The 22,221-nt window shown below is 39.5% G+C and overlaps 1 protein-coding gene across 1 annotated transcript in view; it reads right to left on the bottom strand.

The window, feature by feature from the left end:
* The window catches only part of ITGA9 (integrin subunit alpha 9), a 212,313-nt gene that overhangs the window by 100,032 nt on the left and 90,060 nt on the right, over positions 1 to 22,221 (bottom strand). Inside the window, exon 16 of the mRNA XM_065752710.1 lies at positions 9,376 to 9,531. Within this exon, the coding sequence (XP_065608782.1) occupies positions 9,376 to 9,531 (156 nt within the window). The remainder of the gene's footprint in view (positions 1 to 9,375; positions 9,532 to 22,221) is intronic.

Raw genomic sequence — 22,221 nt, 5'->3', positions numbered from 1 at the left:
CAGATCCAGTGATTCTTCCTTGTATGCACAGAAACTAACAACTACAGGGAACTGCTCCATAGCAGTTCCAGCAGGTGATCAAACATCCCAGACAAACATGGTGTTCTGATATTGTGCCCAGCTGCTTTTACGGATAGAAAAGAAGATCCTTCTTTGTCAAGGAATGTGACAGGTACATCTTGAAAGATTAGCAGAGATGGATGATCCCCAAGTCTTCTACAGAGGAGGCCAAAAATATATTGAGACATACTTTTTATGAAGTGTGAATACAAACATATATACACAATAAATGTACAGTAGGAGTTGACACAGAGCAAGTTGACGGGGAAGAAAACGTGTCTAGATAGGCATTCAGAACCTCGTAACAAGTATCTTAACGTCCAGTCTTCCCCTTGAAGAGAGAGGGTAGGTTAAACACTACTTTTTTTTAAACACTACTTTTTGTGGTCCAGGACCAAGTTAAATCTACCATCTTTAGCCTCATAAAATAGTAGAATGAATCCATAGTAGTCCTTCATCCTAAATATCCTTAAGTACAAAGCTGCCAGAAAGATACCCTCCTTGTTGCCGATGCTGGACTGATAAGGAATGACAACAGGAGGGAAACAAATGAAATGGAGCCCAACTTCAGCCCAGTGGTCTGAGCTCTGCTCAGAGGAACATGATGTGGGATTTCAAACCTGGCTTGCTAAATTTCTTCGGATTCTTTAAAAGGCTATCTAAACTTAAACATTTAAATTTCTTGGAGCAGGGAAGAGAACAGGAAACAGAAAAGTGGAAAAAACCTGTGTTTATGGTGCTCTGGCCCACAGAAAAATACTGGAAATTATCCAATAAACAGAGAAAAAAGTATTTCAAGACATGCAACCCCCCAAAATTTAGGGAAGCATGTGGAAATTTCAAGTCTCAGTCAAAACATGCAATCAAACTCTGACATGCTGCCAACAGTGTTCTGTAGAAGTTGTGCCTATTGTTTCAGAGATGAGGGAAACTGACAGGTGAAGGACAATGCTTGATGAGAAGATAGGGAAGTGAGATTTTCAAAAGAACTCTTGGAAAGCGTGATGATTTATGGTTTAGATAACAGGATTCACTCTAGATTAGGTCTTTAATTACTTCATCACAAATCAGGCCACAAAACTTTTGTACTGTACCCCTTACAACACAGCAAAGTTAACTTTCAGTGAGCTGAGGACCAATCCCTTTATTTCCATAACCTATGCCACATACTTCACGATAACTTAGGTTATGTTTAGGGATGACTTAACTATATCACACTAGTAACATAATAGCTCTGTTACTTATGGGATGTAGAATGAGACTGCTTGTTAGCCTAATGATTTTTACTTTTCAGATCCTAATGCAATGGCTGTTACCATGTTATATGATGAAGTTAGGTTCCTGGCTACTTATTTAGGGAGCAGGACATGTGATTTCATTTTCAAAAGTACTGATCAGTAAGCAGATCCCACTGCTTTCTCCAGGAACTCCATCCTATTTTACAGTTTTACAAATCTATCACTTAGGATATTAACATGCTTACGGAGATATAGGAGCCTGACTTCATTGCTTTATTTTATCTTTCCATTTTCCAGCTGCCTGAAAAATAGAGCTATTACCTATAGAGCTATTGGCCTCCAAAAAAAAAAAAAAAAAAACAGTTACTTGCTCTTCTCAGACACCCTATGCATTACCATACTAAGCATGGAAATGATCCACTCAAATATCCTGCTAAGCCAAGTGCAAAAAAGCTGATTTAAATTCTCAGTAGAAATGTGATTTAATACTCTGAAAAGCTCTCTAGGATTTTATCAGAAGTGGTGGTAAAAAAAAATACACAATATGCACAATCACTGTATAATGAGTGGCAGAGAATCACAGGACAAAGGAAGGAACATCAGGGGAGCTGTAAGCATACAAAAGAATCCCACTACAAAAAACAGAGTCATGCTGGTACCATGTGGTGCAGTGGATATAGGTTAATGTCTGTTTTCTTAGTGGGAAAATGTGTTCTGATTAAGTGTATGTGGAGGTTGGGGATGTTTCCTGGCTCACTAGTACATTAGTATGAGAAAGTAGAAACTGACTGGTAAAAACCATTTTATTATACTAACAAGGGTGCACAACACAAGTGGAACTACTCCAGATGAGGAAGATGACAGTGATCCACTCTACAGAGCAGAGGACTCCAGGCCTAAGACTCACAACTAGTGACTGACATTTGTAAAGCTATCTAGGGCCAAACACAATATTTTCTCCCCTATTCCAGATGTGTCCTGCTATTTACATCTTTCACTAAGAGTTGAAAACTGAGCTGGAGCGCTAAGATAAAAAGGAGAGAGAACACTCAAGTGTAAGAAGTGTTATTTCTTACAAGTATTCCCAAATTGAATCAGCTGTTTAAAAAAGAACAGTCATGAAACCTGTTAGCTATCAAACATGAGAATGAATAATGAACATATGTATTAGTTATTCCTCACATCAGTGAGTGGATTTAACAATGCAGTTTTTTGTCCTCATATTCTCCTGGGGTGGAGAATTACAATTGGTGGCAATAGAAATACACCCCCAGCCTTTTTGGAATTTTTATTAGATTTCTGTTCTGACTCACTCATTTTTGAGGATGAGGCAATTCTTTTTTGAAATCATTAACAGTTCAAGCCATCCAAAAAGTGTTCTCATTTCACAGGATTTCAGATCTTATAAATCCATAGAACAATACATGAGAAAGACTTATTGGGTTAATTGTTCCAACTCCCAGTACCATTCTAGGATGGACTTCCATGGTACATTTCCCAATATATTTTCTGACTCATCTTCAATGGTCTTCCATTTATTTTCAGTGACTCCAGAATAATTAAATTATATAATCTCAGGAAAGTTTTTAATGATATTCAAGAACATTTGCTATTGTTAAGCCTCTTTATTCCTACTACCAAGACCTAGGATGCTTCTATATTGTTAATATTTTAGCATACAAGTTAAAAGCATTGCTGATGATGCAATAGTATAATTCAAAACATAAAATACATAAAATAAAGATAACTACTACTACAACAAAAAAGTAACTGATAACTGGGGGAAAAATCATGTTTTAAAATATCAGAACAGCAATTCTTGTCCACTTTCAGCTCATTTAGATTCCCAAGGATGCAGGGAAATGCTTCTCTACAACCCACCTGCTCTTCAGTGGTTTTGTTTTTAATTCTGCTCTGAACTGACAACAATTTTGCAGCACTGAGGTATTCTGAACTGAAAGAATTAATACTACCATATTAACTGCACTCCAGATGTTAGGTATTCCAAGTTTTACTGATCTTTCATCTAACTGCTGAAAAAATACGAAGTGAAATCTAGCTTCATAAAGATTGTCACCTGTCTTTGTGGCTTTTCAAATATATTATGATTTTTTTTTTTAATAGTTCCACATGTAAGTAGAAGATTCCCATTAATTCCACTTAGAATTCTTCATACACAGATCAGTATGGAAATGAAACATGCTGTTCCAGGGAACTGCAGAAATTACCCCTAGGAATTTCAGTTAAAGTACAGCTTGCAAGTGTTCATGTAATCATCTCTCACTTCCTTATCTATGTATTTGAAGGATCTATAAGCTAAAATCAGGTAATCCTTGTCCTTGGAAAAAATTACCTTGTAGTGTGACTCTCTCCTGTCACATACAACTAGCTTACATGTGAAAGTGTGCATATCTGTGTGTATGTATGCACACACACACACACACACGCATATGATATTGGCTGATGCTCTTTAGGAAGCCCTTGAGATCTAAGCCACATCTCATGCTTTTTCCATTACAGTTTTGCCTCTACTTTTAAACGGCAATATAAACAAGGTGGACCATTACTGTCCAAGCCTGTCATTGCTCAAGAGCAAGTGTACAGAAACATGCATACAATCATAGATGTCAATTTCCACTAATTCTTACTTCAGCACGTTTGCTAATTAAAAACATCTCAGAAGTACAATAATATGTTTGGTCACCTGCTGTTCTCACTCAATACTGAATCTCTTCCAGACTTGTAAATCTTTCCTCATTACTGCCATTCAACAAAAGAGAGCAGGCAAATGCAATACTCAGCTTAATCCAGTACATGCTCAGGGTGGGTCCTTCCCAGATGTCCTGGCACGAACAGCACCCAATCCCTGCCAGTTCAGTCCTGACTCGAGACAAATTTGGTAAGAGCAAAAGACAGACACTAATAATGGAAGGGCATAGGGAGGAGTGGGAATCAGCATTTTTCAGCAAAATCACCTCAACTGAAGGAGGAACAATGGTGAAGCAGTAAAGGTGGCACAGTCTGCAAGAATACATGCAAAAGAGGATTCGGAAGCCCAAGGAGGAAAGGGAGGTTAGTGTCAAGAAGTTTCATCTGGAGCACAGCAATTTGGCTGACTCCACAGACCTGCTTTGTGCTGATGTATAAAACAATCTCCACGCTTTCCATTCTACCTGACAGGTATGCTAAGCTATCAAGGCTTCAGTGTACCAGTAACTTCGACTATCCTGGCCTTCAAGACAGGAAGATGCCCTTGAAGCACCCAAGCTCCCAAGCCATGCTTGAGAATTATTTGTGGTAGCTGGCATGGGAGCTATTCCAGCAGCCAACTGGGACAGACACGTCACTACTGCATCAAGAAACATATCAGAAACAGCTCCATTTGCTGGCAGAAATGAAATCTGATCCAAGAACACACGCACCTCTGCTTTGGAAAAGATACCACTGACAAACCTGGACCACACCACATTTCAGTCTGCATATATTCATCATTGCTTTGTGCTCAGTATGAGATGCTGGGAGTGAGGGGATATCTTAAAAAAAAAAAAAAAAAAAAAGAAAGCCAATATTTATGCAGCAAGTCAAAATTACTAAAGGTGCTCATAATTCAGCTTCACCAAAATCCTTCTATATTTTCTCATACCTGTCAAGTAAGCTAATTTATGTGTAAATCCTTAGCCAGCTCTAAGTTAGCTTTCAAAGACAAATATTTCCAAAAATAGTACTTTGCTTTAAAAAGGTGAAGTTTATCCCAAACGAGTAGCCTCACAGACACCCAGCACCATACCCAGACTCTCACTGCAAGTCTGACATAGCTGGGAACAGAATGTCCTAAACATTTTCTCTTATAACTTATAAGCAGTTTTATGACAGACCATTCCCAAAATCCTGAAGACACTGACGCAATTAAACCTACTGAGAATATTTTCCTATAACAAAATGGTGTCTCCATCCACATAACAGCAGGTGATTTTATTACAGTTTTCAAAACAGACAGTTCTAGCATACCACATTTTAAACTCTAAGATACATTACTGGATACTAGTGAATAAATCCCCACTGTATTTGGCAGGAGATCTCCCTCTTTCCTGCTTGACATGTATTTATACAGTGAGTATACAAAAATAAATGCTATAGTACAAACCACTTACAATGAACTAAGCCAAACCAAGTTCTAAATACACATTAATTTCCCTGAAGTAGGAAGATTTATTATTTTTTTCCAGTGGACAGAGGTAGCAACTGAATTTGGGAAGCAATGAGAAAGCTAATGGAAAGTCATCCTCAGGGTGGGAAGTTTTATTAAAGTTCATAACACAAACAAAGTAAAACCTTTGTTTCTCCACCCATTCTTAACCCATCAGAGATTTCTCTTTGAACAAAATTGAGTGGCCTAGTCACTTACAACTTGGAAAGTTGACATCCTCTTTCACTTAACTAGTCTCCACCTAACACTCGTACAAAGGCTGCCGAGACATCTATCAATATATATGTACACGTAACCCCTGAGTACTTGCTTTTGCTAACACAGACAATTACACCAAGATATACTTACCAGAAACTATGGTTGCTATATACAAGAACTAAGAAAATAAGTTAGTGAGAAAAAAAGCTGTTACTGCATCCCAGGCCACAGAGGCCTCAGGCCAGTTTAACTATATTATTACCTCATTTTGAAGTGTCAGAGCCTCTTTGCTTATAAAAATGGCCAATGCATAAACACTCCCACAACTGCATAATGTTTATTAGGAAATGAAAGGGAATGAAAGGGAAAGAATCTTCATCCAGAAGTTCAAATTATTAATCATAATTTGATTACTTCAAGGCTAGCAGTTCTAGGAAAAGAAGGAAACTCCCCTCACTAGTCAGTCAATAATGCACTCATTTTAAAATACAAGCTTTTTTTCCCCCACTGTCTTCCATTTTAAGAATGCAACTTTAACTAAATGATATCAATAAGTAAATGAGTTTTGAATGAAAACTCCACATCAATGGACTCGTTTACTGCTATTACTTAGCTCTGTTTTGCCCTTTAGTCCAAGGCCAAACTTTTTTCTCACATACAAAATAATACTGATTTAAAGAATAAATATCCAGCATAATCCCCTTTAGTGATTACGTCACTGGGGAAGGATACACCATTCCTCTGGTGAATGTCCATGAACCCTGTTTCCAGGCTGAGTCCTTAATGTACTGGAAGCAAAGCACCGTGAAAAAACTTTGCATGATCTTCAACTCTCACATCAGCTTTCCTACCTCCTTGTTTGTGAGCCACAAAGCTGTTCTCCCCTTGAGGGAAGCCATGCACACACGCAGGGAACATCTGGGTCATGAAAAGCAAACTGATATTCCAGTGGAAGTGATCATTTTAGCTTTGACATCACTTTAGTTTGTACCTAGGTGACCACAAAACCCACATTTGCACAATTGGGTTTTCAAGTAAGTCAAACAGACCTGAAGTAGGATCTTGACAAATGGAAGACTCACCTTCTTTTCACAGCTCTTTCTCATTTCATTGTCTGTGAGTTATTTCCATTTACAGAAATGAGTCACCTGAGCTTATCAGCAAAATCTCAACCAGTAACAGTACTTTTGGTACCCTGAAGCAATAGATGCAGCATTTCAGATATCATAACACTACTAACTACTGGATATACAGGGTCTAAAACCCCCCAAAACAACACTTCACTAGCTACATATAAAGACTTCAGTACTAGAAGTAAATCAACTTATCCATCCATCTCTCCACCCTTATGAAAGCTTGCTGTTAGCTAAAGCAAAATGTGGTACCTCTGCTTCTCTTGCTGAGTACTCAATGCCAACCAGACCCAGTATTTAGAAGGTATTGAAACTTAAAGAGCCCAATAAAACTTTTGAGTTGGATTTCCAAACTGGAAAGTCTCTCCAAAATCCTGCTATTCTTTGAAAATGTGAATCCTTTATGTAAACTTTTGTTCCTACTGTTCCTATTCCCCTTGAAAGAATAATTTCTACTTGCAAGATGAAAAAAGGTCTAAAAGAGAACACTAACACTTGATTTTTCCATGAAATTCGTCTTTGAGGAGCCTGTCAGTGCCCCAAGGCTACTCAGACAAGGCTTTCTCACCACGACTGCCACAATAAATCTGAAGTTCTGCCCACTTCCTTAGCTGAAAGTGCACTCAAAGGCACACCCCATGTCAAAATCCTTTTCTTACTAAGCTCAGTGAACAACATCTGGAAAGCAAATGAAAACGCGTTGTTAAACTGGCTCTCTCTCATCCAAATTATACAAGAAAACAAGCCAGGGAAATTCCCAACATATTTTTGTTTCTGCTGTATAATCTCAGCATTAAGGTATTTTAATATTGATCTGAGAGTATGCCTTCAGGCTAAGACATGGTCTTTGGAGTTTAAACCTTGTAGTAAAGCACCCAAGCAATTTAGTTTATGTAACATCCAGGTTTTCATCACACTGTTCTGTTTCCACAGTTCTTTAGAAATTCCCATTGTATGTTTGCAACAATTCAACATCTAGATATGTAAGAGCCATACTATCCTTCTTCAAAAAGAATTAGTAATGATTATATTTAATCTTCATTCATTCATAAAACATTTTAAATACTCTTTTCTCTAAGTACAAGGGTTATAGTAAAAAAACAATTCCATACATCTGAGTATGTGGCAAAGCAAACTTCTGCGAGCATTTTAGTTCTGGTTTTTTGTGTGTTTTTGTTTTTAAGTATTCAGGGATCTGCATACTTAAGAACAACAAAATATACTTAGAAGCAGCACCAGAAAGCAATGCTACAGATAATGATCACTTATCTGGTTAAAAACCCAAACTAACAATTCACTGTTAAAAGCCTTAAACTCCAGATGGGTTTTTCAATGTTTAAAGAAGAAATGTTTTCTGTTTCACAAGCAGTGCCAGCTTGCAACTCTGTAACCGTCCATCGAAATCAAGCTTGACTGGATGCAACCTCAAGACACTTGATTTAACTTTAAAGTTGGATATGCTTTGATCAATAAACTTGACCTCCAAGGGTCCTTTCCAGCTTCAGCCTCATGGTTGGGATGCTCCACTGTCAGTGCAGCAGGAAGTGGCATTGTCCTGGAGGTTCCTTCTTTGGCCTCCTGTACTGCACCTACAATGACCATACTCAAACTGGAGTCTTTCAAAAAATCACCAGCAGCCTCTTTACTTAACGTTATTGCCTGCTTTCATTAACCCTGATCACGTTTACTACCTTAATAAGCACTGTCTTAATGACTTGTAAAAAAAAAACCTGCCAAAATTGGTCAGTATTATCCGAAGATAGTAGAGAGGTCAAGTCAGATAACAGATAGACAGTCCAATCATGCACACTTCATTTCCTGAGGTAACATTTAGGATCCCTATTCTCTAAGTGAGAAGTGCTTGAATACTAAAGGAATTCTCTTTCTCTGACCAAAAATAATGAAAAAGGGGTTTTCTGAAATGCAGGAGTAAAACAGAATCCTATATATACACTGCCAAGCCTAGAGTTCACTTTCTCCCAAAAAGAAACATTCTACTTCAGCAAGGCATTTTCTATAAATACAACAGCAGAAGAGATTTCCCCTGCCACATGGCTGGATATAAGAGGTCCTCAATAAATGAGAGCTGTGGGCCAGGCAAAGTTGTCTTCATTTCACTCAACGTTCTTCCCTCCTTCAGTGGTACAAATCCCCATGCCTTCCCCTGAGCTCAGTTCTGTTCCTTCAAGACTAACAAAGCTTTAACTTGAAAGAAAAGCTGGATCAAGCCTCTCATGAGAACCTCCTTCAGAAAGGGAAGAAATAGAAGGACCAAGACTTTTCCTTCTTTCCCTCATACAGTCTTTTTCTGCCCAGCACAGACGCTCTAAAACAAACAAGTGACCTCCTCTTTTGTTGCCCAATCCTGCAAGCACAATTCTTTACTACCTCACAGAGAAGCACTAATATCAGTGATAGTAAGGACAGCACTGTGCACAAATAACTCTAAGGTTCGCAACCACTTTTTACATCCACTTCTGTTGCCAGTTCAGGATCAGAGAGCCACAAGTCTAGGGAAATAAAATAATTCAAACCCAACCTGATTCCTTTGTGCAATCTTTTGGCCTTTCTTCCAGCGGAGAATGGGTTTGAGAGGAGGTAGTTCCTTGTCTTCTTTTCCTCTTTCTATTACATGCTCCCCAAGGCTGTAAGAAGCTTCAAATACAATTGGAGATATGACATCTTTGACTCTTCTCTGTATAAGGAAAGAAACAAAGATACTACAGTTACATACAGGCAAGCAGATATTTATATACAACAGTTACAAGCACAATTAAAACATAGTTTATTTTCAACACTGCAGACACAAAGCAGGCCACTCTATTCCCTCTGGTCTTCTTATTGCCTAACAGGAAAAAGCATGTCATACCAAAATAAGTAAAATCAAAAAACAGTTAACAAAAAGTGAATCATTCTTTCAGCACTCTTACTTCCCCTGAAATCCTTGGCACCTTTGCCACACCTGTAAACCACATCTTTCTAATCAAAACCCAAACATTTTCCACTAGTAGTGCAAAATTTGAAGCAAAGAGTAAATCCTCTCTGGGGTTTCTAAATTCAAGGCTTTGATTCAGGTAACTTCCAGTGTGTTCCAGACACTTTACAAAAGATGTAAAAACTTCATCTTTTCCATTTGATCCAGTTTTTTTATTATTATTATTATCAATTCAATGAATGAATGGAGAAAGTTACCAATGTGGCTCTAAATACAAGGCTACAGACATGCAGGGGGGAGAAAAGCAGTCTTCCAGCGCTGTCCTGAAAGCCAAACTCACAGCATCTTCCCCCTAAGAGCAGTAACACCTGCAGAAAATAAAGTTTTTTCTACTTCTTTAACCATTACATTGTAGGCTTCACATCAGATGTACTAAATGGTGATGCATTATCTATTTTATAGGATGAATCCTTATTAATTGCCCAAGCCACAAAACTCATACCATTTATTAACACAAGTGAAGCCTGAAGCCTGTTTTTTGTGAAAAGACAAAATGCTCACTGTGTTCTGTTTATCCACTTCAAAAAATGTGTGCGAGATTGATGCAGATGAAACTGAGGAGATAAATACCATAAGCAAAGACAACAGATCTTCAAATGGGCCACCACTCAACTAGACTTTGTATTGCACCAGGGCATGGGAAAGCCAATTCTTTAACTCTTTGCAGGGTCCCACCGTCGGGCAGGAATTGTAAAACAGACATTAGAAAACAGCAACACTACAACTCATATAAGCTACTAGTTTTTCTCTCACAGAAAACCACGTGCAATAACTAAAACGAGAATTGTATCAGCATACAAGGAGACTATATATACACAAAAACTAGATTGTTAAAAGGATACCATGAGGCAGCAGTGAAACAACAAATCATCAGGCAAATCACCACCTAATCCCACCCTATGCAGCCAACTATGTCAACAAAGAACAACTGAAAGTATTAAGGCAGTTGGTGAAATTAGAATCCACCTATAGTTTTTCTCTAGCTCTGGTACTGCAGTATGTCCACAGTAAGCACTTATGACTCCTAAGTCCTTTAATATGATCTTGGAGGGCTCAGTCCAATCCCCTTTGAAGTAAAAAGACAAGTTTCCCATTGACTTCAATGAACGTTGGAGTGTGCCCATATTGTTCACTGGTGTCTCTCTCCGTTTCATTTTAGTGCTGAAATTGTGACTTCCAGCAGCTAGATTGATTACATGTGTGGATATTCCTTCACCACACTCATCTTTAATCAAGGATGAAAGTACAAATGCTACCCGGTTACTAATTTTGCCACATGCTTTAAGATTGGGAGCAGAAGAAACCAAACATGAAGACAACATTACATGGGATTTTTCCTCACTAAGACAGATGCAGACAGCTCTGTCTCACAGGTACACCACAGACTGTCTGGGAAACAAGTACAAAACAGAACACTGAATATTTGCCCAAATATAATCTGGGAAGCATTATTTTAAGCTGGAAATACACTCTCTCTCTCACTCAGCCTAAATAAATGTACTACTTCCAGCAGTCAAACCAGGTACTGGTGGTGCTGCCCATGTATCACCTTGAAGTATTTCTGATTTCTAAAAGGTGAGAGATGCAATGACAGTTTTGAGATAAACTGAAAAATTCTTCAAATCAAGGAACCTATTTGTTGCTTTTTCTAACAGAAAAGCCTTATTATTTAAGTGGATTTGCCAAGGGATAACATTTCTACAAGTAGCTTTTACATATATCTACACTTTTTCACTATGCTGAGAAAGTGTTGAAGGTTATTGACATTTCTGCATCATGAAGAAGTATCCCTGGCAAGTCAAAGCACACAGCACAGCAAAAAATTCACCTGGAGCGCATCAAAACTAGTGTATTACTCAAGGAGTTCACATTATCAACAGAAGTAGCCATGTAACAAGTGTTCAGTGAACAATAGTAACAAATAACACACGTGCAGAGTAGATGTGTTAACTGAACCGCTGCAAGTTCTCACTGTACTTGAATTGGATCAGAGGCCTAAAGGTGGGTCTCCTGCAAGCCATCAGCTATGCCATGCAGCTTTCCTGTTCTCACAAGCCATTTCTCTAGGGTTTTCTTTTTTAAGTTCCTCTCTCACAGAATCATCCTCTCTGATATAACTTCCTGCAGAGCAAATGGCCTTAGCCAGCCTTCCTCTGGATCTTCTCCCTTCCCTTCTGAGGCAGCTTGCATGATGTCACCCTGAGGTGACCAAAGTGGTATTTAGGTATTAATTGTTGGGGTTTTTTTTGTTGTTTTTTTTTTTAAATTGAAGTGCTTCCTCACTATTACCAAGTGATGACATGACTCCATGTTCAAGAAAAGCACACTCAAGAGCACCTATGAAAACAATAAGTTGCTTACAGATATTTCAAAAGACATAATGACCCTGAACACTCACCCTAACAAAGAGCAGCCTTGCCATCTCACAGAACCACCACTCAGAAGAAATGCACAGTTTTTTAAAATGCTGTGGTAGGAGCTGGGCACAGCAACATATTCCTTCATATTCTTTTCTGGCTTAGCAGGGGAAAAAAAAGCAAGCAAGCATGCAAGCCAGCCCCTGCCAGATTTCTGACTGCATTTCTGTCTGGCTTTAGTAACAAGTCTGAAAAATCTGAAAAAGAATCACAGTGCAATGATCAAATGTTGTAGCTTTGATTGTGAGTAGCATTTCTGATTCCCTCTCTTACAGCAGAGCATGATGACTGTAGGAAATTATTTTCTGCACTTTTTGTGGGCAGAGCATAAGGCACATAACACAAACATGGTCACAGATTCCAGCCTCCAAAAGGCTGTCTTCTCCAACCTTAACTTTGTTCTACCAAGAGCCTGCACACATCAAAAACTCAGGAAAATTTGGAAGGAACAGGACAGGGCTTTATTACAGGGGATAGGATTTGCTCTGCTCATGGTGTGAACAGCTGCCAGAGAAGACTGGATACCGTTTCAGCTTTCTTTAGGCTCAGTGCCACAGAACAGTCAGGGGACTATGCACGAGCCCAGTAAATCATCCCATCTAATCCTCTTTTCTCCTACAAGGTGAAAGTCTCCAGCAGGGGTTCTGGAGAGCACAAATTCCATTTTTAATTATGGCCAATGGGCTGAAAAATAAATTGAGGTGTAAATAATCTTTACAATCTACAGCAAGAATCCTGCAGTACTAAAAGGTAGCTCTTTTATAGCAGCAAAACATTAAGTGAGCATGAACTCATTCAGTGCTGTTGAAAATGACAAAATACATGTAGTCAACAGGATGATTTCTATAGTTGCCCATGACTTCTCACCCTGGTTTACATTTTTTGAGGGCTACTCTCCTTATTCTTCTTGGGCAAGTTATGTTCCATCAGGCCTCTTTCCTACCCTACCATATCTTGAAGACATCAACCCACGTACAGTTTCAGAGCTTTCAGTTAAAAATCAGTGCCGCTTTTCTGTATTCAGAGAATTAATTTTTGTTTAGCTTGATGACTAAGAACAAATTTGAGAATCTGGTTTTTAAAATACTCAACCTGAAGATTATAGTCTAAACATACTCAAGTTTTAAACATGCACTAATAACAAACTATAAGCATAGTTAAATGCTTAAAACATATACAATTAATTTGAAAAACCTAATTTAGTAGATAACATATTAATGTCATAAAATATATAAAGCCATTATGCTAATGCTGGGCTAGCATTAGCATGATGGCTAATAACACTTTAATCAAGTCACAGGTCACTACCACGCACGTCCCCAACTCAGTGCCAAGGGATAAATAGTTCCCTGCTCAGTGATTTTAAAAAATGACTCAAGCCTCCACCAGTCTTCGGAACTAAAGGCCACTACTTCTACAATTTATTATATGAAATATCAGCTGTAGATCTTAATAACCATACATGATGGGTCATGAATCAATAAGACTGTAGTGCGTGACTTTAAAATGAATTACTTTACCCTATTATCTCAGCCTCCCCTTCTAAGCTGTGAGTCATATAGGACACAAGACTTTGGAGCTATGCAATACAATAAAAATAGCAGGCTTTAGACTGTAGCTTTAAACTGGAAGACGGGTTTCCATTCATTCCAGATAAATGAATGTATAGGTCTCATTCTTGTACCTGAAAAATGAATGAGGAGTAACTTGCTTGCCCTGTTCCTCACAATACTTAAATCTAAACTGTGGCCAAGGTTAGACCTCTCAGGTTACCAATTTCTAGCACATGAGCCAAGTTTCTACTCTCAACATGCTACTAACCCTGTGCAACACAAAACCCACCTCAGTTCCCAGGAGAGCCTTCCTGCATTTACTTTGATAAAGACATTCTAGGACTCGAAATAATTTGTTTCAGATTGGTGTAATTTTAACATTTATATCTCCCCACTGCAAGAGCAGACAGAACATGGTCATGTGAAAGTAATCTTGAAGAGATCTTGTTTCCATTCTTGATACAATATACACATACAGACTGTATTTTAGACATTACTGTAGTTAAAGCGGGAAAATCCCAACTGCCAAGTCTGTTTCAGAGATGAGGCAGAACTAGACTGCTTGGTTGGTAAAAGCTTATTTACAACATCACTGGCGGAATTTCATGAAATTAATAGCACATGAAGGCAATCAGAGGCCTAACGCTTCAGTAATCCACGCTTCTGTCTTCTTCTAAGATCTTGGGACAGCTATAATTCAAAAAGTAGGCCGTCTGTCTTTGTTGCTAAACATCAAACATTACAAGGCTTCTGAAGAATCCTAAAATTTAGAACAGCAAAAAAAAGAGCAAAGGACTTGCATGGTGTCACACACTGAAGCATTATTTATTGCTGGAATGAATAGGAATGCTCCCTTTGTCCTTTTCCCAATAGTCTAGCATCCAATTGTTTCAATCGGGCCAGCAGCCCTGTAAGGGAGAAAAAAGCAGATCTTGAAAGGATCTAGTGCTAAACAAATATCAGGCGTCAAGCAGCCTGCATGCATGGAAAGGACACCTTGAGATTGCAAAGGCTGAGCTGCAAGTCCTAACCCCAGCTGGATACAGGCTCACTCTGAGTTAAAGTATGTCCCTGCACATCTGGCTTCCTGCTATCAGCCAGGGTGATAAAGGTATTACTGATGTCTGCATGAGAGAGACTGAGATCAATGGTGTAAATATTCCATGTCAAAGGTTACAGAGACTTAACAATACCATGAAAGGACTATCAGCAATATATTAATCAGTAAGAAGAGCAATCATATGCAACCTGAGTACAACAGAATGCATTACTGAGCCCAGACTGATTTTCCAGCTCAATACTAAAAAGCATTATGACCATATAGTTTCACATAGCTTTGTTTTCCCACACCTTATTTATGAAGTTGAATGTTGCTGCTTTTTACTGGGTCTAATACTTCCAGGATGGTTTTTCTTCCTATGTTTGTTTGTTCAAATCACCCATTTCTGTCTCTAAGTATCACCTTCTTACTGATTTATTTATTTAAGGTTGAAACAGAGTAAACTAGAAAACACAGACAGCTAGCTATTTGCCTGACACAGCCATCTATATAACACGACTGGCTATCTGCCATACAAACAATTGGAAAAAAGAGTGAGTTCTGATGATCTCACTGCTTACCTACGATGAGGTCTTCATTTTTCAAAAAGAATACAAGAAAGAATAATAGGAGTAGCAATTAAAGTATTTGACTATTTCTGAAAACAATATACTCGTAATTCAGTAGGGAATACCACACTGAATTCAGACAGTAATTAAAACCAGACTCCTCTTGCACATTTGTAACCCTACCAAACACTTGTCTTTTCCATTGTCTTCTGCTGATACAACTTATCTACACCAAGCTTCAGATATTTCCTTTAACACCATATTAAAATACATCAGTTCCACATTCTGAGTTAATCCACCTACCTGTTTCTCTTTATGGAACATGTCCCTCCAACTCTGATAGATGCATAAGATAAGCATGGAGGTCTCTATACGAAGCTCCCTTGTTATCTCACTCTCCAGATTTTTTTTTCCTTGATTTTTTTTTTTTTTTTTAAGAAAAGTGAAAAGCACCTCTACTTGATCAATGGTTCTTGTGAATAATCAAAAGGCTCCTCCTAAAGCTCTGTAAAAGACATAGGAGCCATAGGAAGGGCTCAGAAACAAGACACACTCCTCCACTTTTCCCAGTGATCACCCACTAAGTGCTCGATTTTAAATGACTGTTCTCATTTGTAGGTCCCTCACCTTCTCAATGGGAGAAAGCATCTAAGATAGGGTTGTGCAGACAGAAGCTCCATACAGCTTCTTGGATGTGGGTCTAAAGGTACATTTTATCTCACACACAATATGTACCTAGCAAGAATCTTACTATGAATGGGTGAAACATCTTTGGGCTTAATTGCAATCCTGGTATCTCAAATGGTGAGAATTGCTGAATACCGGCTAGTAGTGACAGAAAATCTGACTATCAAAAAATCACAACAGCAATGGAACAAGTATTTTAATGAACACTTCATTTAAAGTTGACTAGATCTGAAGGACTGAAACTGTGCTGCTACGATCCTTTCAACACTGTTGTGTCAAAAAGCATTTCATCAAGAGGGTTTATAAGAAACACATGTATGGGACAAAGAAATGTTCAACATAAGCCTAGTATTCTACAGAAAACAGCAAAAGGAACAAATCTATAGCATTCTGTCAGGATTGGAAGCAAGCAGAATAATCTGCAGAAGATAGAGATGAAAGAAGGTTATCATCAACATTTTACTGATAGTATTTTAATTTAGTTGAGAAGATCTGATAGAAAAAAATCCTTTAAGTCTTGCAATAAAAGCAATATGGTTCTCAACCAGCCTGCATCAGAGTGAGAGGCTGAGAGGCTAAGATGACATTACTGAGAGGATATTTACGTAAAAAAAAAAAAAAATCTAGAGATATTTGCACGCAGAAATACAAATTCTTTCAACCACAGGAGAACAGAGCTACACAACAGAGGTCTGAGAGGAAATGTGAATCTATCGAATCTATTCTTAATCTGTTAAACAGAAAAGGTATTATTTACTAGTATAGATCTCTTGGGAGCAGGATTTTAAGTCAATCCAGGTGAAAGAAAAAAGTGTTAATGATTGTGTACTTTGATACACAAATTTAAAAATTTAACAGCGTTCCTCTGAAATCTAGGGTAGATCTCCAGGAGCAAGACATCATGCTTTCAAAACCGTGACAAAATGGCCTGCTGCTAAAAGCATGTGTATATACTATGTAAGTATAAATGCATAGTATAAGTGTATATATAACACACAGGTTTTTACAAATATACGTATAGTTGATTTTACATAAACACATATACAGATGCATACATATGTAGGTCGCTCTGAAAGTAATGCCTCCTACTTATTTCCATGGAGACTACAATAAAGAGCACAACAACACAATTTGATAGAGCAAATTCTCAGCTACAGAACACTATTTTTCAACAGTCACCACCACCAGCTAGGCATTTTTTTTCCAGCAATGAACGAAAGCCAAAATGCCGCACTTGTAAAAACCTGCATGGCCACCCAGAACGTGGCTCATCTTCACACTGCTGTAATGTACCACCCACTGCCTCACTATCCACATGCTGTTTGGTCCCATAAATATTCAGCAATTGTCAAGGGGTGCAAATTTTTCCTTACAGAGGAATTCAATTCCACACTTTTGCTTCAGATGCACTTCTATTCAGATGCCATTTTGTCAGACTGCCCATCTGTTGTCACACAGCAACAAAAAATAATGGAATATTGTTGGGAAGGTCCAACCCCTACTGTCATACCACCTACACCTGCCTCTGATAATGTGGGCCAAAAGTAATGCCTCCTATTTTATTATGTTGAAGCAGCCTTCATACGTCATATATAAATATTCGCATCTGATTGACTTCTTTGATATGACCAGTGCCACAAGTATGATCAGAAGGCTGGAGTACCTCTCCTACCTAGAAAGGAAGAGAGAGCTTGGCTTGTAAATCCTGGAGAAGAGAAGGTTCTAGGATACCACACTGCAGACTCCCAGTACCTAAAAGTGCTGAAATAGGGTCTTTTTTTATCAGGGAGTGTAGTATTAGGACAAAGGTCAAATGCTTTAAATTAAAAGAGGGGAGATTTAGGTTAGATATCAGAAGTTCTTCACTATGAGGGTGGTGAGGTACTGGCTCAGGCTGCCCTGAGAAGTTGCGAATGCCCCATCCCTAGAGGTGTTCAAGTCCAGGCTGGATGGGGCCCTGGACAGCCTGATTTAGTGGGAGGTGTCCCTACTCATGGCAGGGGGGTTGGAACTGGATGGGCATTAAGGTTCCATCCACTCCAAGCCATCCCATGAATCTGTGAGATGATCCTATGACCACATACAATTTCTGGCCTCAGTATTCACACATAAGTATGAAATGAGTGTGTGGAAGATTGCTTCCTGACACAGCTGGTGCAAGAGTCTACCAGGGGAGATGCCTTGCTAGACCTGCTCTTCACTAACAGAGAAGGACTAGTAGGAGATGTGAAGGTTGGAGATTGTCTTGGCCAGAGCAACCATGAAATGGTGGAGTTTGCTATTCTGGGTGATGTCAAGAGGGTGACTAGCAAAACTATCACCTTGGACTTCCAGAGGGCAGACTTTGACCTGTTCAGGATGCTTGTTGCAAGGGTCCCTTGGGACTTGCTCCTGAGGGGTAAAGGGGTCCAGGAAGCCTGGATGCTCCTCAAGATGGAAATCTTAAAGGCACAGGAGCAGGCTGTCTCAGAGTCCCGTAAGTCGAGCCAGAGGAGAAAAAGACCAGCGTGGATGAACCAGGAACTTCTATTGAGACTCTGAGAGAAAAAAAGAGAGTCTACGGCCTCTGGAAGATGGGACAGGCTACTTGGGGTGACTACAGAGAACTGGCCAAGATTTGCAGGCAGAAAGTTAGAAATGCTAAAGCCCAGCTCGAACTTCGACTGGCTACTGCAGTAAAGAAAAACAGAAAAACCTTTTACAAATATATTAACAGCAAGAGAAGAACTAAGGAGAACTTTTCTCCTTTACTTGATGTGGCAGAGAATGTAACCACAGATGATAAGGAAAAGGCTGAGGTTCTCAATGCCTTCTTCACATCTGTCTTTAATAGACAGAGCAATTATCCTCAAGGTACTTGCCCTGACCTGGAAGTCTGTGACAGAGCACATAATACACCCCCTGTGATCCAAGCAGAGACAGTCAGAGACTCTCCATCTGAACAGTCACAAGTCCATGGGACCAGATGGAATCCACCCAAGGGTGCCGAGAGAGCTGGCAGAGGTGATTGCCAAGGTGCTTTCTACCATCTATCAGCATTCCTGGTTATCTGGAGAGGTCCCACAAGATTGGAGGCTTGCCGATGTGACTCCCATCCACAAGAAAGGCCATAAGGAAGACCCGGGGAACTACAGGCCTGTCAGCCTGACCTTGGTATCAGGGAAAGTTATGGAGCAGATGACCTTGAGGGAGATCACATGGCATGTGCATAGCAACCAGGGGATCAGACCCAGCCAGCACAGGTTCACAAGGGGCAGGTCATGCTTGTCCAATCGCATCTCCTTCTATGACTGGGTGACCAGACAGGTAGATGAGGGAAAGGCTGCTGATGTAGTCTACCTGGACTTCAGCAAGGCCTTTGACACGGTCTCCCACAGTATTCTCCTGGGGAAACTGGCAGCCCATGGTGTGGACAGGTTCACTCTTCTCTGGGTGGAGAACTGGCTGGAGGGCCGTGCCCAGAGGGTAGTGGTTAATGGAGTTAAGTCCAGCTGGCATCCTGTTATGAGTGATGTCCCCCAAGGGTCAGTATTGGGGCCCATCTTGTTTAATATCTTTATTGATGACCTAGACGAGGGGATTGAGTGTACCCTCAATAAGTTTGCAGATGACACCAAGTTGGGAGGATGTGTTGACTATTGTGTTGACTCTGCCTGAGGGTAGGGAGGCCCTTCAGCGGGATTTGGATAGGCTGAACAGCTGGGCTGAGCTCAATGGGATGAGGTTCAATAAGGCCAAGTGCCGGGTCCTGCACTTTGGCCACAATAACCCCATGCAATGCTATAGGCTTGGGGCAGAATGGCTTGAAGAATGTAGAGAAGAAAAGGACCTGGGGGTGTTGGTTGATGCTCGGCTCAACATGAGCCGGCAGTGTGCCCAGGTGGCCAAGAAGGCCAACAGCATCCTGGCCTGTATTAGAAATAGTGTAGCCAGCAGGAGCAGGGAGGTGATCATGCCCCTGTACTCAGCTCTGGTACAGCCGCACCTCGAGTACTGTGTTCAGTTTTGGGCCCCTCACTACAAGAAGGACATTGAGGCCCTGGAGCGTGTTCAGAGAAGGGCAACAAAACTGGTGAGGGGTCTGGAGCACAAGTCTTATGAGAAGTGGCTGAGAGAGCTGGGATTGTTTAGTCTGGAGAAGAGGACGCTCAGAGGAGACCTTATTGCACTCTACCACTTCCTGAAGGGGGGTTGTGGTGAGGAGGGGGTGGGCCTCTTCTCCCTGATAAACTATGACAGGACGAGAGGGAATGGCCACAAGTTGCGCCGGGGAAGATTTAGATTAGACCTGAGGAAACATTTTTTTTCTGAAAGAGTGGTCAGGCACTGGAATGGCCTGCCTAGGGAGGTGGTTGAGGCACCGTCCCTAGCGCTGTTCAAGAAGCGTTTAGATGAGGTGCTAAGGGATTTGATTTAGTAGTTGGGTAGGGATAGTGATAGGAGGATGGTTGGACTAGATGATCTTGTAGGTCCTTTCCAACCTAATGTATCTATGAATCTATGAAATCAGCTACAGAAGATGTATTGTCATTGCGGTTTTAAGACTCTTAATGCTGCCATCCACATTTAGTTACTGTGCATTAAAACAAACTCTGAAACAACAACAACCCCACACTACAAATACAAAGCAGAATTTTCTCATAACCATTTTAAAACGTTTCAGATCATATTTCAAACCTGGTATATTGTCACAGAAGACCATTTTATGTAGTATTGCTATTTCTGCATTTAATAGAATAAATCTATAATAAGCTTGCAATTACAAACTGAAATTCCTTAGTTGTTCCAAACCAAAAACCACGAGTGCACTTCATTTTAATCTGGGGTTATCTTTTCCCATGAATGGTCAAGGAAATCTGTATACTTATCTAAATACTTTCATTCTGAAAAAAAAAATCAGAAAAGTAAAATTAAAATAAAAATGAAACCGGTGATGAGAACAGTTAAGGTCAATTAGATAAGTATGGACAAGTTAAAAATATAACTTCAGTTATTATTAAAGCATTCGTGTACGTATAAATGGGAATGAAAAAAGTATTCATTTTCTTATTACTGTATCTTGACATCAATAAATTACTGCTTTTGTTTAAAAGTATGAAATAATGAAATTAAATTCAATGTGTTTTTTTTTTTTTTTTAGAAATGCAACCATTTAAGCATAGAATAGAACTGAATGAGAAAGCTAATCACCCAAGTTAAATGCACTGTTCCAACTAGGCAAGAGTACTCAACAGAAATATTGCAAAAAAAAAAAAAAAAAACCACATGAGTTCCTTTTAGTCTTAAACAGAACCCAAAGGTGTGCTACAGCTTCCCTATACATGTAACCAACAATATCTGAAGAGAGTGAAAAGACTGTAGTGTACTGTAAACAGTAAAAAGTGAAACCTCTAAGGATGACAAATTCCCATTCAATATCTGTAATGTAACATAATTATCCCAATTATTAATTACTGGGAAGTGCTGTTATTAATCAATACTGATGAACAGAGTTGAAGAAAACTTATCCATTACATGGCACAAGCATTATTGATGACTCCAAGGGTATTTCATTAGCTTCCAGCTCTCTCCCATTCTGCACATACCTAAATCTCAGCTATCTGACAGCCACCTCAGAAACACAACCTGTATTGCCTCCTCTCCCATCACTTTCCTCCTGTCCTCTTCCCCTCTGATCATTCAGACATGGCTCTGCAAACGCGTTCCTCTCCTTAGTTTCCCAAGCTGTACTCACAGCACAAAACTATAAGAAAAACCATGCATGAGGAATCTCAGTGTCATTCAGCATATTTAAACCTGAAACTGGGATCAAATGGAAAGCTCATGATTCACTGCAGTGAAAGCAAGACTCTTCCCCTTGTTTTGTAGAACCAGCAGCCTCCCGCTCTGCCCCACATAAAAGGATGTGGCTGCCTGGGGTGGGAGATGGCCCAGGGATGTTTTACAGTGACAAAGAGTGATTGTTAGATGGGATGAATGTGGGATGAATGAATGTTTCTCAAGGGAACCAAGGAAAAACATAACTTTCCCTTTGAATTCCTCATGCTTTAAAAATAAACAAGGTCAACGTTTCCACAATTAAGTGCCTGTCATATAGTTCTCTAGATAAAAGCTGACAGCTTTGC

The sequence above is a fragment of the Cyrtonyx montezumae genome, unplaced genomic scaffold (assembly GCF_038088225.1).
Source record: "Cyrtonyx montezumae isolate F1298 unplaced genomic scaffold, pur_monq_1.0 scaffold_8, whole genome shotgun sequence".
NCBI classification, from domain to species: Eukaryota; Metazoa; Chordata; class Aves; order Galliformes; family Odontophoridae; genus Cyrtonyx; species Cyrtonyx montezumae.
Note: the sequence above shows the minus strand (reverse complement) of the source record. Positions and strands in the feature narration are given on the sequence as shown.